Genomic DNA, 20255 nt, shown 5'->3' on the forward strand with positions numbered 1-20255 from the left:
CTCAACATAGTGTAGAGAACCCTGATGGCTGTTTGGCCTCAAGAGGGAGGGAGTGGGGGTGTGGGTGGAGGGGAGGGGAGGGAAGGGGGAGGAGGAGGGGAGGAGATGGCAATTTTTAATAAAAAAATAAATAAACTGGAAAAAAAAAGATAAAAGAAAATAAAGACCACAGAAAGAAAAAAAAAAAGAAAGCACCTCCCACTTCTGCAAGCAGGTCAGCATTAGGGAGTCATGTGTACTATAACGTGAAAGCCACCAGAGGTGACCATACTAAGACAGAAATGCGTGTGTACCTCATATGGCACACTCGCCATGTAGGGCAGAGGGAACTGTACTAAGACACAAACACGTGTGTACCTCGTGTGGCACACTCATCATCCAGACATTTAACTGTTGTTCTTCCATGCACCACTGCTCACTCATACACACAAGTGAAGTCTACCAAGGTTAAAACTTGTTTGTGCTGCGGAAATTAAGAAAAGTATTCCAGGAAGGCATGATAGAACAGAGAAGGCCTGAAAACATACAAATTATACTTTTCAAAATTATATGAAAGCTAGCTAAGTTGATAAAATTATTAGAGCCCAGTTAATCAATTCAGGAAAAGGCAAGCAAATGAGCAACAACATGTGTGTGGAATTGGAGATGACAAGAGCAGACAGAGCTGTGAATATGAAAATCCAGAAGACAGTTACAACCTGACCAGGTAGAGCTGGAGGTGACAGACTGGACTCTCTTAGCCCCCTTGCTACTCAATTCTCCATCTATGATATTCATACAGCAATAAAAAGAACACTATCACAATCCCTTTAAAATTAGTTCTAGCTCCAGTGAGTATCATATTAGATGTGGTTATATGGCAGACCAGAAAAAAGATGCTGGACAAAGAACACGACATGACCCTATGGGCTCATGTGATAACTGTGTACTCCACCCCACCCCCACTTTACCTGCTAACTCCTGATAGGTGAGCGATGGTGACAGATGACACAACTGTGCGCCCATATTACCACTTCCCCTTTCTCAGTTGCACTACTTCAGACAGGAAAGCCAGAAGATTGACTCTTCCGATACCCCACCCGAGTAAGTGCACGGGGTTCACAGTAACCCAAGTACCCTGGGAAATCACTTAGACTCCTTTCCTTCCGTAACCTGCAATCCTGAGTGTACATCAGGGAAAAGACCTTCAAACAGCACCTCACACCGATCACTCAGAAAACACCAGCTGATGTGCAGACAACTCCAGCCTAAGTCATCTCTAACTTAAGAAAACCCTGTCTGTTAGCGGATTTCTCTGTAGTTCCAAGATTTCCTTCTTTCAATAATACTTACATTTTCTTGAAAAAGTTCAGGATGCATACCTCGAACAAAATGCAAAGCAAACATCAACTGATCAGCCTGCAAAGAAAAACAGGGTTACACTTTGCTATTTCTTAAGTGTCTTTAAATTTTGGATGCTATCGTTCTATATTGTTTTTTTTTTTTCACCAGTAATAACAAGTGACTTCAGGTTCTACACACATAGAAAAAACAAATATTCAAACTGTCTCTTGATTAAGAGAATAAACAAACAGAATATTAACAAGATGATTAAACACATGACTTTGGTACCTCTGTCACTGTGTTACCCCTTACAACACACATGCACACACACACAACTCAGAGCATTTATTGTATTTGTCCAGTCATTGTTTCCTTTGCACTCAGAACACTACAGTGACATCACGATACAGAAAGCAGGAAATCTTCTACCACTCTACAAGCCTCCAATCATTCCCTGGGATATGTAAGCTAAAGCTAATAACCACAGAGCAAACGTCACCCAACACTGGTGAGAATGTGTGGTCAGTAACAGTAAGGTGCTTGGTCTCCTCCTTGCTTCCTGGTTACAGGAGCTATTTTCACTTTAGGGGACAACATAGAATTATAGTGTCATACATCCTGATGCAAGGTTGATACATGTTCTACAACCAGGCCAGCCACAATCTCCTTCCATCATTTTTAAAGGTGGAAATGGCAGAATAAATCATTGTTTGATGTCCTTCTGGTTGTCTAGTTGTAATGATGAATCCCTTAGTCAAAACAGTTAACAAGGATGTCATAAGGAAGAACCAAGAGTCAAAAATGAAACAAAAGCCACAACGCAAAGATGGGGAGAGAAGTGTAAGTGAGGCACATTATTTCCAATCAAGTTAAGTAAGATTACAGATGGATGAATCAAACTAAGAAGTGCTCAGTCTTGTTTTTTAAAAAGAAATTTTGTCATCATCCACAATTGAGCAAATATTTTAGATTCATAAAATCTCTCATTGCCTTTGCTTATCATCTTAGTTCAGTCTCAATTTATCTCAATATGTTTGTGTTCTGTTAGAATCTATTCCAAAAAGCCCAATGGACCCTACTGACTGAAGGAAGGAAGATAAACAAAAGATGACGAGGACACTGGGTGTCCACCACATTCCATTCAATTACATGCAACACTCCAGGAAATAACTAAAGGAATCCATTGGATGTGGGTGAGCATAGTGTGAGTCTTCATAAAATGTAATAGAACAAGTTCATGTTTCTACTCAGTGTTTCACTGGTCATCCACCTGCTATCAAGAAATCTCAAGCATCAGCATTAAGTAGAATGCTTTTTAATCGTAACTTCAGCACCCTCTCTACATCCAAGTAAAGAGAAGTTAATTCAAAATCTCTTAGAACTATATAGTGCTATTGCAGGCATTAATTGCACATATGGTTCTTACCTACCACATCAATATGGTAATAACACTCAGACATAATGGCAGACTGATGGCAAACTGCATAATATTGAACAGGAAACACACATCAAAACTATTCTTCTAATCCTATAATTCTCAAGAGACAGTAAAAACTGGAAGCTACCAAATCTAAGGCTGTTCTACAGTAGTAAACCCTTTCAAATCTGTTCACTGAGAAGCACCAGGCTCCTAGCACCCAAGAGAGAAAACCCTAAGCCATGGCAAAGGAGATGAGACAGCACAGAACTCAAGCCCTTGCTCTGGGTCTGCCCCTAACTTGGGCATTTTAATGGGTGACTCTATGCACATTTATGACACAGCGAGGAAGAGGGGGCAGAACATGGAAAGCCAGAATCATCTAAGTAGAAGGAAACTACCTAAATTATTAAGACCCATTTCAATAGATTATAAAGTTTTTAAGAGTATAAGTCATTAGTTAATAATCATGAGGTATTAGTAATAGTTTGTTTAAAAACAATATCCACCTGAATGATACTCAAATGAGCAAATTCATTTAGAAAGGAAGGCAAAGTAAACTACACAGAAAATACAAAAGGAAGAAAAATTTTTCTTTCTCACCCACTGTTCTCTCTACATCTGAGATCTCTGAAAGCAGTATTGTACAAGGAAGAGGTAACTTACCGACATCTCTCCCAGAGCTCCCCTCAGCGCTTCCCTCAGAGTGTTCCTGAGTGCTCCATCCACAGCTCCTCCCAGTGCCTCTCTCTGGTACTCCCTCCTCTCCTCCAAAAGCTCCCTCTAATGCTCCCCAGTGCTCTTCCCAGTTTCCCCTAAATCTCCTCCCAGAGCTTCTCAATGTTCCCTAATGCTCCTCCCAGGACAGAGTCCGCTCACAATTCAGTCTTCCACAACGTAAAACCAGAGATGTCTACAAGGACAGAGTCCGCTCACAATTCAGTCTTCCACAACATAAAATCGAGGTCTAAGGGGGAGCTTTCAGAACCTTGGTGAGCCATAAGGCCTTTGGAAGGAAGAGGTACAGTTCCCACTGAAAGAGGACTTCTGTACAAATGTACAGAAGTTCTGCACTGAGGGTCAGCTCTGCCTCGACTAACACAACACAGCATTCAGGACTTCCTGAGTCTGCAGCATTGAACTGTGCTAACAGCTCCTTAAACTCGGGTTTGTGGGAGCTCTTTATGTCGTGAGCTGGCCCCAAGGACTGGCTCTAAAGGCCTAAACTTGGTTCTTAAGTCTCCGGAGTCTCACACTGAACACTGTTCTAGATCCTTCCTGAGGAAGGCATCTTCAGAAAGTCGCTCTTCATAACTCAGAAGATAGCAACTCTCCGCCCTGTGACTCTAGCAGCAAGTTAAAACTGCACCACCCAATGCAGGCTGTAGGGTTTAAAGGAGAATGCCCCACAGGCTGATGATGAGTTTGAATACTTGGTTCCGCAGTTGGTAGAACTGTTTGAGAAGGTGAGGCCTTGGAGGTGTGTCACTGGGAATGGTGGGCTTTGAGGTTTCCAAAAGAACTCACATCATTCCCAATTAGCTCTCTCTGACCCCGCTGGTGGATTGCTGTAGCTACAATGCTATTGCTGTAGCACAATGCTGGTCTGTCTGCTGCCACAGTCCCCAACCATGATGGTCATGGACTCTCACCTACTGGAAATGCTTCCTTTTATAAATTGCCTTGGTCATGGTGTTTCTTTACAGAATTAGAAAAGTCACTAAGACACCAGAGGACACTAGGCAATGCCTAGAAACACTAGGTGTTCATAAATGAGAGAAAAAGGAGGGCATGTTATTAGCAACTAACAGCCACAGGGATGGTGAATATCTCACAGGCACAGAACAGCCACTTCACACAGACATGTCCCCAGATGATACTAGACCTGAGGATGAGGAACCTGGGCTGGGAAATGACACATGTTACCCATGGTTAACCTCCTTTTTAGTAAGCACAAGACCACCGAGGACATGTGGTGTAGGAGTTCCTTCTGTTTGTGTGTTGCTTTCATTGGTTAATGAATAAAGAAACTGCTTTGGGCCTGATAGGGCAGAACTTAGGTAGGCAGAGAAGACAGAACTGAATTCTGGGAGGAAGAAAGCAGAGTCAGAGGAGAAGCCATGGATCCTCTGCCTGAGATGGATGCTGGTTAGAATCTCCAGTAAGCCACTGCCACATGAGGATACACAGATTAATGGAGATGGGTTAAATTAATATGTAAGAGTTAGCTAATAGAAAGTTAGAGCTAATGGCCAAGCAGTGTTTTAATTAATATAGTTTCTGTGTGGTTATTTCGGGTGTAAGCTAGCTGGGCAGATGGGACTAACGAGCAGGCCCATCCACCTTACAACAGACGTGCAGCTAGCCTAGTGTCCTCACCTTGTCTTTTTTCCTTATGGCTACATTTTGGTATGTGGTGAGAAGTTAGAGTCTGTCAACACAACTGCCCATTTCATTGACAGAGGAGTGAGGAGCAGTTTATATCTGATGAATTCTTACCTTAAACAGGCACCGGCATATATATTCATACACCATATGCTTCAGTGAGCTGACAAGAGACTGGATTCTCTGTTCTGTATTTTCAGAGTCCTGTAGATTAGAATTTGAAAATCCATTAAGAAATTTAGCAACATTTACATATATTTTATAGCTGAATAACTTTTAAAAATTATTCTTCACACTCAAAGTTGGTTCTGAAATAAACACCCTTGTCCACAAATCCCAAGAAATTAAATAAGTGCATTATATTGTACAATAATGCAGTATTTTATACTATGTAATTTCTTTAAATTTATAAAATCAAAGCTTTTAATAAATGAAGATTACAATCAATTTCAAAATAGAAATAATAAAAATAATGAAACTCCCAATAGTACTAGTTCAACTACCACACATCACTCTGATAGCAATAGCATTAAAAACACAACCTATTTCAACATGAGGTAAGGCTAATTAAAAGACTTGAATCTGATTTACCAATTCAGCTCAGGTGGGACAAACTTTAATATGAACTTGGAAAGTTGTACAATAAAACCCATACCTCCAGTGCTCAGATTGACTCTGGAATTGTGTTCTAGATAACTGTCACAATGTTAGTGTATTACTGATTATTATCTCCACTGATTTAGAAAAACTAGGACCATCGAGATGAGTAGGCAAAGGAGCTTGCTGCTGAGGCTTCCACACAGAAGGAGAAAACAACTCTTGAGTGTAACCTACAAATGCATGCACACACACACACACTCATGTATACATGCATGCGCACACACAAATGCACACATACACTCAAAATAAACAGATGTGAACTAGACAAAGAAGACAGGGTTGACTGGCTGGAAATGGGGATAGAGCACAAGAGTTCTACTACCACATCCCTTCGGAAGTCATTACGGAATACATGGCTTGTAAACTTCAGCTCTGGCATTAAATTAGACTAAGCAGCTTATACTTTTGTGTTTGTAACTACAGAAAAAAAAAGACTGGGAAAACAATTGTAGTAGTTGAGAAAAATGAAGCTAGGTTTCCAGTGAAAGGTGTGGAACTGGAACACACGTTAACTGCTTACCACGCAACCTCACACGGGAAATGAGGAATTCAATTGTTAACTGTTTACTACATAACCTCACATGTGAAATGAGGAATTAAAATGGACTTTATTCTAAAACACTTGTAAGCTAGAGTTTTTTACTCTATATTTATAAAATTATATGAAAATAAATTTAAATGTGCATATAACTATACACATGTACACATACATGGGTCAGTACTATCCAATCAAATACTAACACAGAACAACTGCTACTGAGAAGTATACATATTTACTTTTTACCAAAATGTTTCAGCCAACACAGTATTATATCACTCTGTTTGATTACATACTGAATAGTTTTCGATTTTTAAATACCTGTCAAAACTAAGGACCATGCTAATAACATTTCAGCATTCCTTGTCTTCTTGAAATCTACTATTTGTCTTAAGGGAACTATAAACTCTAGTGCAGTAGGGCTCTAAAACATGGAAAAGAGGATTTTCAGAATCCAAAAGGCTGAATAAAGAGCATGCATGAAGACTCACAGGCAGATGTGACATGCTTTATTGGCTAACACACAGATCACTATGGAGACATTGGCAGATGCACACAAACTAAGACACATACCAGAGAAAGGCAAACACTACACAAAGACACTCATGGCTGACCTCATGGGTGCATCTACACAAAATCGGCACAAAAATGGCATACTGCAGGAAATGGCCACATAACCCACCACAGCACTGCTTACTCCCAGTCTCCTGGACACCCAATGTCTACCAGTTTCCTGGGTAACTTTGGAGATCCTCATCAGAGTCATGGTGTGTAAACCTTAAATGTCCCTTATGACGTTCAGTTGTACAAATACTTCTTTTCACCATGACAGAGCGGGCTAATTTTTTTATATATTTATTTATTTATTATGTATACAATACTCTGTCTGTGTAACCAGACCCGATTACAGATGGTTGTGAGCTACCATGTGGTTGCTGGGAATTGAACTCAGGACCTTTGGAAGAGCAGGCAGTGCTCTTAACCTCTGAGCCATCTCTCCAGCCCAGCAGGCTAATTTTTGCTGGCAAAATCTTTCCCCAAAGCAAAAGCTCTTTATTACATAAAACTTTACTTCAAATTTGAGTATATAAACAATATCAGAATAATATATATCAGTGGGATAGGTATTGGGAAAATAAGATCATCGTTTATAATCAAAGGACTATATATAGAATCCTTGGTGAAAATACTAAACAGTCAACAACAGTGAAGATTCTCTTCCAAAACAATAAAGAAAGGACAGCATTCTATCAAATGTAAAAAACATGACTCACAATTTTGATGGTCTTGGTTTTGCAAAATTATTTTTTAAATTAAGTGAAAAGGCAGAAAATAAAGTAAAAATAGGTACAACACATTACAAAAGTGTAAGGTTCTTAACATTTAAGGAAGTCTAAAAATGTGTGTTTGTTTGCTTGCTTTTGATTGCTGAGACAGGGTTTCTCTGTAGCTTTGGGACCTGTCCTGGAACCAGCTCTTGTAGACCAGGCTGGTCTCGAACTCACAGAGATCTGCCTGCCTCTGCCTCCTGAGTGCTGGGATTAAAGGCGTGCACCACCACTGCCCAGAGGAAGTCTGAAAATATTAATAGCATAAAAAAAAGATGTAGAAACTGTGTTCAGCAAGAGAAAAGTACAAATACCAAACACAACTACATTTATTTTCTCACAAGTGATTTGTGACGGCAACTGGGAGTCCACAAGTGCCCAGGAGCACGAGCATGGGAAGGAAAGCAGCTGTGCTGGCTCCTGTACAGACTGGAAAGGCTTCATAAGCACAGCCATCTACCAACGGAACACATTTCTGAAGAGTATGTAGTCAGAAGTCATCAAAGAGCTTAGTAACATGCATTTTCCCCTCAGTACCCAACTCTAAGAATTTAAGGAAAATTAAAGATACAAATTAGGGTGGGTTACCGACACATGTCCACAGCTGTCTTTAAGTGTCTTTCCATTTCCTGAACCATCCCATCACTAAGAGGTGGTGTCTACTTGCTTATTTTGAATATGGACAGACTTTTAGTTGTTTGGGACAATACAAGTCTGCAAAAATGTTACAAAATGTGATTCCATTTCTGTCTTTTTCACCGGAATATATTATTTGGTTCCCAAAGTATCATATAAGAAGTCCATCTACTCTGTGCTGGACTATCAACCCTGCCATAGTGGTTCTGTGGTGAAGAAACCATTCATCAAGTCTTCTCCCTTGGTACCCAACAGAGAACTGAAAAATCTACACCTGAGCCATACCCTCAAGTCTCAGCTAACTCCCAGACACACAGAACACATCCCTGCTGTGTCATAGCCAAATCCCTACTTAGTGAGATAGTTTGTCAAGCTTCCCCAAGGAGAGCAAGCCTGCTAAAGCAGTGTACAGTTTTGCCTCTGTTGTGGAGAACAATGCTTTGTGTATTTTAGAGTCTCAAATGGCAAGAAAACAGCTCAGGTGATATGACTAAGTAGACAATTTATTTTCTTTGCAAACACTTGTGAATTATTGGTGTTTGAGGGGTCGCTTACTATTAACTTTTCTTAGACCATAAACTGTTCCTTTGTTTCCAAACAACACTATAATAGTTTGTCAAGAATATAAAACAGAATTAAAGAAATGGTCTCTTATAAAGGAAGTTTAAAACTTTTACATGTGGTCCTCTGAAATATATAATAAAACCTCTCTCAAAAATGTACTAGTGTAAGTTCAATATTTAAGTGGCCTCTTCAGCACATCTCTAGCTGTTGGGTACAACGACTTACCTGTTTGTTCTGCAGAGCTCGTTGGAAAAGTCGGAGAAAGGAAGCCAAACTGAAGCGGTACATGTTATTAATCTTGGACAAGTCAGAGATGATGAAGTACATCTTGCTGGCACTCTCAGCCAAAGGCAGATAGGCATCCCGCTCCTGTGGATGGTTAGTGGAGACAGAAGAGGGATCATCTCACCCAGTGCTTTACTGCCACCTGCAGGCCACTGTACATACCTAGCCCTAGACTCTCTACTTACACAACAAATCAAGATGAAGAATTTTTGTAACTTAATAGCATTAAGCTGAGGTCAAAATGTCTTCACTCACTCAGAGTGCTTTGAGAAAGCACACAGAATGGATTCTAGAGGCAGGAAGTACAAGGCTAATGCACCAGCAGATCTGATGTTTACTGAAGGCTCATTTCCTGATCCCTGGAGTCCGGCAATTCTTTTTGTGCCTTCCAGAGTGGAAAGCAAGAATGTCACCTTTGCCCTCTTTTATGAGGCATGGTAACTTTTCTCCTGACCTAGAAGACCTTCACTCCTCAAAGGTGCCCCCCTTAATCCTACCTCAGCAGAGAAGAGGTGTCTACACAGGAATTTAGTCGTGAGGCTCAAACATTCACATTATAGCAAAACATTTGAAATATTTTTCTAACCCTAACATGGTAGAAACACAAATGGTTCATGGATTGGTCCTAGTCAAAACCAAGAGTACTGGAGACGAAGAAAGAATGAATAGTAGGTGGGGGCAGGTCGTTTAGGTGATGCAAGAGCATGGCACGGCATCCTGCGAGAGCACTTCAAGCAAGAAAGAATGTTGGGGCAGAGGCAGGGAATGTGACTGTTAGAGGTGGTCATAACATCTGTACTTATTAAAACAGGGCCAGCCTTTCTGAAAAACAGCATGGGAGAATAGGATAAATGGCTGCAAGGTTCTAAATGCAGGTGGGGCCTCATGTTCTTCTCATTACCATGCTGCAAATACAAATATGACTTTGGTGGCTCCCATCTAAAGACCATCAATGCTTGCTGCATAAGAAGGCACAGTGCTCACAATGCTGTGGGAAAGACTGCAGTCAATGCCTGTCAAGGTTAGCTTTGCAATGGCAGGTGGGATTGACTGCACTAGAATCAGGCTTTGGTTTTTGGTCTTATTCTGGTTTCAACAGAGCTTTATTCGAAGCATAAAAGGAGAAACAGAAAAGTCATCAAGGGGAACAGAAATCACTCAAGAACGTCAGCGTGCCCAATAACTCTAGAATGTCGGTGTGCTAAAGGTCAGGCTGCTGCCTGAAAATCCACAGCGATATGAGTTTCCAGCAAAGCTCAATCGCACTGTGCAGGAGAGAAAGTGATGAAAGGCTGGAGCTTCGCTAATGGAATCATCACAGCATAAGAAGGATTCCAATTGTAAGAGAGTGGTTCAGATGCTCACACTGACTGTGTCTACTCTGACCAGGGAAGAAAAATGTTTGAAAAGAAATAGTATATGACCCAATTAGTATACTTAACTTGTCTTAAGATAAAAATCTGCTGAGCACAGTGACCCACCCTTGTCATCCTGGCACTCGGGAAGCTGAAGGGGAAGATCACTGCAAGTCTTAAGCCAGCTGGGTACAAAGCCAGTTAGGACTTGAGATGGCTATGGTGTCAACTTGACTATATCTGGAATGAACTACAACCTAGAAATGGGGACACATCTGTAATAGATTTTCTGCTTGATTTGAAGTGGGTGAATACTTCTAGTTTGGACCTTTGAGGTGAGAAAACACACATCTTTGAAGACACATGTCTTTACTTCAAATCTTGAGGTGGGAAAAAAATACCTTTACCATGGGCCATAGCTTCTGCTTGAACTCTATATAAGGACATAGAAAAAGGAAGCTTTTGCTCTTTGCCTACTTGGTCTTGTGTTGTTAGCAAGACTATTCCTTCACTCTTTGGGATTCCAGTATGTACAAAAGACCAGCTGAGACACCCCGCCTTGTAGGACTGAGCAACTACTAGATTCTTAACTTTCTGTTCACAGCTAGCCACTCTTGGATTTGATCTGACTACACACATTCTACCAAATTAACACAAATATTTAAGATTTATTGTAATGACTTATAGGCTGAAGTCCTGTAAATCATTCCAATAAATCCCATTTATATACAGAGATAGATTCATTCCATAAGTTCAGTGACTCTGGAGAACCCTGACTAATACAGACTATAGCCTACCACCCTGCCAAAAATACAAAAGAAAGGGAGGGACAGAGGGAGGGAGGGAGGGACAGAAGGAGGGAGGGAGGGAGGGAGGGACGGAGGGAGGGAGGGAGGGACGGAGGGAGGGACCAAGACAGACAGATGTCTACGAATGGTGCCACAGTTTAGATGTCTAGATTTAAACTCGTCCCTGAGAGTCTGCATGTTAACAGCTTACCTGAAGCCCATGGTGTTGTCAGAGAGGAAAGGACATTTTAAGAGGTGGCACTGGGGGAGCTCTCAGTATAATGAATGCAGTGCCTTCAAAGAGGACCCACTGTGGGACCCTAGTTTCCCACACTCACTCCCCATATTCTCCCAGGCTCTCTCTCACACATACAAGAGAGACAGAGTTTCACCAAATCTTCCTATTATGCTGTGCTGCCTGTCTTGCACAGCCCCGAAGCAACAAGTAAATGACCAATGAACCCTTTATTACAAGTTGATTTCCAAGGCATTCACTAAAGTAATAGAAAGCCAGCTGACACAGATGGCAAAGATGTTCTCTCGCACCCCCTTTCAAAACACTTGCTGTTGACTTCATCTTAAAGCACATTTCTACCATAAGGAACAAGGTGAAAGATGATGTCGAAGCCACCAGGGTGGACAGGAGCTGACCATACTCAGTGTGAGAGGCATCTTACCTGCCTCCCTAAAACAGGAATCACACCCCAGGCTCTGGAATTTTTGAATGGCTTTCATTTTTGACAAAATCATTCCCCTGAAGATCTGACTGTACATGTTCTACCAAATTAACACAAATATTTAAGAAAAGCTGACATAAAAACACAGCAAAGGAAATAGTTACTTGGTCAAGGAAAATCTGGAGTTTATAAGATTCTTTAAGTGAGTCTTGAATAAGCGCACTGCTTGCTTTTGTCTGATTCAAAGATTCAATCAAATCCTTATTTTCCAAAATATTGCCTTGAGATGTAGCAAGTGTCTGCAGAATAAATTAATAATAAAAGAAATTAATAATTAATAAATTATTATAATATTAAGAAAATCAATTAAATGAAGCATGTAAACATGTTAACTACTAATGTGGTAAAATATTTTTTTAAATTTCAACATTACTTAGCCTTCCTATATCAAATTAACTGCATGTTTTATATTTACAAATATAACATTAGATATATTAGTATCTAATATTATATACTATACTAATATATAATAACCAAAAGTAAACACAGTTACATATTTAGTCATAATTTCATGCCAATTTTAATGTCATTTGAAATCCCAAGTATATAATGAATAATGAAACAACACAAAAAGGAATTATTAATTTAGAAGTTTATTTTAATTATAACTTACTGTCAGATAATGCTATTGTACACTGTAAAGATTTGTCACTCGTGTTGATTTAATAAAACACTGAAATAGCCAGGCAGGAAGTATAGATGGGGCAACCAGACTAAGAGAATTCTGGGAAGAGGAAAGGCAGAGATGCAGTAACAAGCCAGACGCAGAGGAAGCAAGATAAGAATGCCTTACAGAGAAAAGGTACAAGCCACGTGGTAAAACAAGAATTATGGGTTAATTTAAGTTGTAAGAGCTAGTTAATAATAAGCCTGAGCTAATTGGCCAAGCAATTTATAATTAACTTAGGCCCCTCTGTGTGTTTCTTTGGGATTGAACAGCTGTGGAACTAGGCAGGACAGAAACTTCCATCCACAATAACTCCTTCTGATATTAATTCTGAGAGAGAGATCCTTGTTTTCTGTTAGAATTGGGACTTTAAGATAACTTGTACCACTCTGGAAACATCATACACCTTATAGGTCACAGACACCTGTGGCTTGTATTTGATAAACAAGCAGCAATAGGAAACTAGGCTGAGAGCCATCACCTCCAACAGAGACTCCTCGAGTCTGGCTAACTGTATCTTCTTATCTTCCTCCTGCTGCAGCAGTTTTGTTTTCTGTTCTTCTAGATCAGGCTTTTCATGCTGAATAGTTAAGGCTAAAAGCTTAAAAGAGAAAAACAAAAGAAGAAATTCTAGCAATGGTCTTTAAAAGAGAATAAAGCTTCTGACCAGGCCTTGGAAATGAAAATACAACAAGTACTGTGATAAATGTGACATCATTTGATTCTTTCTAATTAAGTACAAGATATTTCCACATTTGTACCTGACAAGAAACAGAAAATAGATGTCAAAAGCAATCACTGCAATGACAAATATGTAAAAATCACAGTATTTGTTAAGTATGAAAAATTTCATCCTAAAGTTATTAAAATATGAAAACTATGGAACTTGTACTAGCTACTGACAAACATTTACTTACGATATAAGACATATTAAAACATTACATCATCAGGGCCAGTGAGATGGCTTAGTAGGTGAAGGCACCTGCCACAGTTTAACCTGATCAACCTGAGTCTGATCCTCAGAATGTATGTGGTGAAATGACTTCAAGTTGTCCTCTGACCCTGACATACACATCATAGACCATGGATACCCATACATATATACATGTAGACACACAGATAAATAATTCAAAAATTATTTATAGTTACTCTCTTTCGTGTGACAAGAACAGCTAAATTATTTCAGAATTTCAAATATGATACAGTTGTATTCATTACATTCCTCATATTCTAAATCGGCATTCTAGATTGTTCTACATTGGCTTTCCAATCTTACTCATCTCACATGTATCTACTACTTTGTATACTTTAATTACATCTCATCACAGGTGAGTTTGCACAATAATTTCCATGTTTTGCATCATCAAAACAACATTGAAATAACATTTTGCACCAACAAATATTATTACAATTAAAAAGACAAACAGAAAAACACATTTTCCTCAAAAATGCCATAGTAATATCTACTATTTTGTATGCTAATTTGAAAATAAAGCAATTTCAGAAACAATTCAATGAAAATAAAAATAGTATCAATTCTTTTAAAAGAGAATTTTTCTATACTTCCTATACTGTTCTTAGGGAAATCCAACATTCCAGTCATGTTAGAAAAAATTTCTTTTTTGTGATAAAAGTATTTTTTAATTGTTTTTATTAAGCTGTATGTTTTTCCCGCTCCCCTCCCCTGGAACTGTCTGTACCTTGCGCTCTTGCCATAGGAAGACCTGCAGAGCTCCTCACACCCATTACTAAGGTGAGCTTGCAGAGCAAAGAAGCAATTTTTCAATAAATTCTGAGTGACTGTTCAAATATTGATATGTAAGATTATAATGCAAAGCATAAATACTTGGAGAGCCTAATGGCATAAGAAAAGAATATTTTGAAGTAGCAGCTTTGAAATTCAATAGTCAAAACTACACAGATGTACATGTTATTATAGAGAGTGAAAGAAGACGATACTGTTAAATGAGTGAAAAAAGTGAAGGTACTAAAATCAATACACATTTCTTTGCAGAGGAAAAGCAAAGAATGTACAAATAAAAGTATGTACGCTTAAAAAAACCATCTTTAATCTCAAACATTAATTCTATCCTAACAAATTCATTCCTAGCAAACACAGCTCTGTACGTGTTCATGCCCACACACCTGCCCTCGAAGTCCACTTCTGGTCGTGGTAAAGTTCACCTCAGTCACGATGGACGCGGCATCAGGTGGGATGAAGGGATTTGGGTTTCTTGTTGACAAGAAAAGGCGGAAATCTTCATTATAGTCAATGATTTTGTCACCTATTTGTACCACATACCGTGGACCTATCAAAAACATGCATACAAAGACAATTAGTTGTCTTCAAATTTCTGTATAGTCTATGAACCTCCTGTGAAAGTTTTCAAAAACTGTTTGCAAGAATTTCTGCATATAGACTAAAAAAAAAACTATATGGCAGTGAGTTTCCCTGGCATTCAAAGACAACTATGACAAATTCATTAACATTCAGAAACTACATTTTACTGAAAAACAGGCTTTGTGCTTAAACCATACACACAGACAACACATGCTCTTTCCTTGCAGATTTCACTATTCCTTAAGTTCCTGCTAAATGTTCAACTTTAGCATTTACATAGGTCAAATAACATCAAGATAATCCTGGGATAAAAAAGTAATAATAGAATACCTACTTATAATGGATATTGTTTTAATATTGACTGTATGTTCATATTCCATTTTTTTCTGAAAGAGCTGTTTATATATGTCAAAAGTAATCACATATTATTCCCAATATCTAAATTGTTTAGTTAAAAGGTACTTATTGTACTAGTACTTAGATATAAAATAAAAATCTAGGAAAATAAAAATTTGAGTAGTTACAAAGACATGCATTATCCACAAAATAAAAAGATGGCATAGAGACTGAGGGAAAATATTTGCAAACTATTTTAAAGACAACATCCAAAATTTATAAAGTATTATAAATAAATAGCAGAAAAGCAAGTAACACAATTAAAATAGAATAAATAAATAAAATAGAATAGGATCTGAATAACATTTCTCCAAAGAAGAAATTAGAATGGCCAACAAAGAATGAAATAGGCTCGGCATTGCTCATCACTAGGTAAATGCAAAGGCAAACTTCTGTGCTCTCTCACCTCTGTGTGGATGGCTACTATGGGAAAACAGGCACACACAAAAAAAAGAACCAGTTACTGAATGAAAAGTGGTGTCCTGTTACAAAAAGCTTCATAGAAGTTCCTGAAGAAATTAAAACTAGCACTCTACAATGACCAGGAATCCCTCTCGGAGGTATACACCCGCAACCAAAACCAGCGTGCGATGGTTTGACTCTGAATGTCTACAATGACACTTGTGAAAATGCTGATTATCAGCTAGTGGGCCACAGGGAAATGACTCAATCAAAGTCTGATATAATCAGGGGTTTCTCCCGGGATAGCTTCCTGACTTGGAAGCTTTAGTGGAAGGCAGAAACCAAAAAGTGGAAACTATTTAGAGGAAGTAGGTTACTGGGGACATAATGCTCCGAAGGACTCATCTCTTACTTGGATTTTATGAAAAGCTGATTAGGATACACCATTTCCAAACACGATTTGCACCTTCAAACATTCACCACACCATTACTATTGTAGCCAAGGAGGAAAACCTTCAAGAGTCCATCAGTAGACAAGCATACTGAAGACATAGTACATAAACATATGGATTGCTGTTGATCACCAGAAAGGAATACTGCTACTTCCTAATGCATGAGTGAGCTTAGAGGGCATTAAATAAAGGAAATGAGCCAGACAAAACATGGAAATTATTGTGAAAACTCACCTGTGGTGAGATGTAATTAAAGTATACAAAGTAGTAGATACATGTGAGATGAGTAAGATTGGAAAGCCAATGTAGAACAATCTAGAATGCCGATTTAGAATATGAGGAATGTAATGAATACAACTGTATCATATTTGAAATTCTGAAGTCATTTAGCTGTTCTTGTCACACGAAAGAGAGTAACTATAAAAGGCTGGGTCCCACTTTCCAGTTTTCCTCCTCTCCCATAGTCTAGTCACACAGCTCAGTTCACTGTTGGACTGAACTAAACCGTTAATTACATTGGTGTCCTCATCTCCCTTCTCTGGAAATCCGCCTGTGTCACCTAGGTTTGCTTTACTGTCTCTAGGAAATCTCTCAGTCTATTTGATAGTGAAGATCTACTATCACATTGCTGTTCACATGGCATCCACCTCTCTGATCTTTTTATGTACATTTAAAGCAAATTTTATTGTAAATGTTTAAATATGAGTAATTCCTTGACATTTTAAGGTATGGATGGTAAAACGACACATTAACACATCCATCCTTTTATAATTACTCTCTTTCATGTGACCCTTCTGCTCCCCGACCCCATCACTGACTGCTCTGCTTCCCGACCCCCATCACTGTGTCTGCTCTGCTTCCCGACCCCATTACTGTAACTGCTCTGCTTCCCGACCCCCATCACTGACTTCTCTGCTTCCCGACCCCATCACTGACTGACTGCTCTGCTTCCCGACCCCATCACTGACTGCTCTGCTTCCCGACCCCATCACTGACTGCTCTGCTTCCCGACCCCATCACTGTGTCTGCTCTGCTTCCTGACCCCCATCACTGTGTCTGCTCTGCTTCCCAACCCCATCACTGACTGCTCTGCTTCCCGACCACCATTACAGTTGCTACTCTGCTCTAGCACCCCTTCCAAGATACAATGCCTCCCCATAAACCCAGAACAATGCCATCCTAAGGTGGCCTGGAATCTCTAAACCATGAGTCAAAAAAATATTTCCTTGTTTAAGTTGATTTTTATAAGCATGCGACACAGCAATGGAAACACTGAGTTAACACAAGTCATCCATAAACTATAGAATAGTACTGTAGCATCATACTATTAAACCTGAAAGACTTCTAGAGTTACAAATTATTTCATAATGACAAGGATTCAAGGTATGCTATAACAAACAAAAACCACATGACCAAAACAAAGAGACAAATTCAAAACTGACTTTCAGATATTTTTCTTAACAAGATTCAACAAACTAAAGTGATAAAAAATAACATCATACAAAAATATGACAATTGATCTTCGAAGAAAATTAAACTCGCAAAGAGCAAAATTTGCACAAATTTCAATGATACATTGATGTGTGATTCCTTGCTGTATGCTATGAATAACATTGGTTAATAAAGAAGTCGCTTTGGTTTCTCAGTCCTCCTCCACCGTCAGCCACATTCAGAGAGTCCGGTTTGGTCCCCTGTTCCATCAGTCCCATTCCAACTGGACTTGGTGGTCTCCTGTTAGATCTGCCCCACCGTCTCAATGGGTAAATGCACTCCTCACGGTCCTGACTTCCTTGTTCATGATCTCCCTCCTTTTGCTCATGGAACAGGGGACCAAACCGGACTCTCTGAATGTGGCTGTCGGTGGAGGAGGACTGAGAAACCAAGGACAACGGCGATGAGCTTGAACTCTACAGCATGGATGGGCTCACTGTGAGCCTTGTCAGTTTGGTTGCTCACCTTCCTGGACATAGGGGGAGCTGGGAGGACCTTGGACTTAACATAGTAAAGGGAACCCTGATGGCTCTTTGTCTTGGAGAGGGGTGGAGAGGGGGTATGGGTGGAAGGGAGGGGAGGGAAGGGGGAGGAGGAGGGAAGGAGATGGAAATCTTTAATAAAAAAAAATGAGGAAAAAAAAGACACTCATAAAAAAAAAAAAAAAAAAAAAGAAGTCGCTTTGGGCCTATTGCAGTGCAGAATAGGGCAAGGCAGGAATTCCAAGCAGATAGAGGAGGAAAGAGTAGGCAGAGTCAGAGAAGCCATGTAGCCACCTGAGGAGATAGATTCCAGATTTTAGATGGAACCTTACTGGTAGACCAAACCATATGGCAATACACAGATTAACAGAAATGGGCTAATTTAAGATAGAAGAGCTAGCTAGAAATATGCATAAGCTAATAGGCCAAGTAGTGTTTTAATTAATACAGTTCCCGTGTGCTTATTTCGTGGCTGGGTGGCTGGGAGCAAACAAGCAGACTCCATCTACAGTACATGAAATACTTATGAAAATTAACCAAATGTCATGCATACAGAATTATTTGACACAGCTAAACCTGAAAAATGCTTCCTGGGGCAAAAAGATGATTCCATTTAATCCAGAATGATGAGCCAAGAGTTTACTAGAAAATCACAAGAACATGGGGAATTCGAAGGTATCTATGCCACAGGAAGTCCTGTGAATAAAGTATGAGCAACTAAAAAATTGGGAGTCCCAGGGTTGACTCACTGTTAGCTATGCCCAGAGAAGTCACTGTTTATCTCATATAGTGCCAGGGCATGGAAGGACCTCATGAGCATTTCCGAAAAGCCATATGAGGTGTTCATGAAGAAGTGCAGATATCTTCAAAAAAAAGCTGGCTTGCAGGGGCTGGAGAGATGGCTCAGTGGTTAAGAGTACTGCCTGCTCTTCCAGATGGACCCGGGTTCAATTCCCAGCACCCACATGGCAGCTCACAACTGTCTGAAGATCCAGTTGCAGAGGATCTGACACCTTCACACCAATGCACATAAAATAAAGTTAAATAAACCATAAAAAATATTTTTTTTAAAAAAAAAAGCTTGCTTGCAAAAGTAGTCAGTATATAAGCAGCATCTGGGACAAATGCTTCAGAAAAATTCTTAGAGTTCTCAGAACTAGTAAGAGGGGCTGTGCTCAAACTGTTTGCACATGTCACGGGTGTGCTAAGCACGTGCTTTCTTTTTAGGAAGTGCGTGCTTAAACAGCTACCCTTAGTGAAAAGTCCTGAGTCTAATGTGCATCCCCGAGGACAACAATTACATACACTGTCACAACTTGCAATGACAATGGATAATCACAGTGTGAACTTTGCCCCACACTGCATTGCTGGGACAATTAAGCATTTCTTATGTGGCTACACCAGAAGAGACTCTTGTAAGCTTGTTCCTGGTTTTAAAAATTGGTACTCAAGAAACTCAAACATTTACCTTGAGCAACCAGATCTCGTCTCAACAGTGGATAAAGAACAGGCTCCACCCCATCCATCTCTTGTATAATGAGGGTTTTCCCAAAACGCACTGCCAACTCGAGAGCTGTGATAAAGTTACTGTCCTGTGGTAATAAAGGAAAGCACATTTTAGTTCCTTCTCTTAATGCTTACAAAGGATAAACAATGGATGAAGATACCAACAGAAACAATCTCAAGTTTTAAAAGTTTATTATCTACAGCACTGATTAAGATCATTCATGGTGATCTCCCGTTAGTTGGGAGGAGATGGAAATTTTTAAATATAAAAAAATAAACCATAAAAAAGATCATTCATGGTTGTTTTCCAGTTATAAAATATTTAGGAATAAATCATTTTAGTTGAATAAATTATCTTCAAATTTTCATAATTTAAGTACACATAAGAAAAATAAAGCTTTAAAATTATTGTGCATTTAAAATTATTGTTCCCAGGTTTCCAGGGAGACGCCCCCAGTTAGTTCCTTGGGCAGCTGAGGAGAGGGAGCCTGAAAAGGCCAGT

At 39.4% G+C, this 20255-nt stretch overlaps 1 protein-coding gene across 1 annotated transcript in view; it reads right to left on the reverse strand.

The window, feature by feature from the left end:
* Dync2h1 (dynein cytoplasmic 2 heavy chain 1) overlaps positions 1-20255 on the reverse strand; it is a 229932-nt gene that overhangs the window by 86564 nt on the left and 123113 nt on the right. The window contains 7 exon segments of the mRNA XM_038323616.1: positions 1333-1398; positions 5240-5329; positions 9077-9220; positions 12121-12255; positions 13165-13284; positions 14829-14992; positions 19716-19839. Of these exon segments, the coding sequence (XP_038179544.1) occupies positions 1333-1398; positions 5240-5329; positions 9077-9220; positions 12121-12255; positions 13165-13284; positions 14829-14992; positions 19716-19839 (843 nt within the window).

This window comes from Arvicola amphibius, chromosome 3, assembly GCF_903992535.2.
Source record: "Arvicola amphibius chromosome 3, mArvAmp1.2, whole genome shotgun sequence".
In the NCBI taxonomy this organism is placed as follows: Eukaryota; Metazoa; Chordata; class Mammalia; order Rodentia; family Cricetidae; genus Arvicola; species Arvicola amphibius.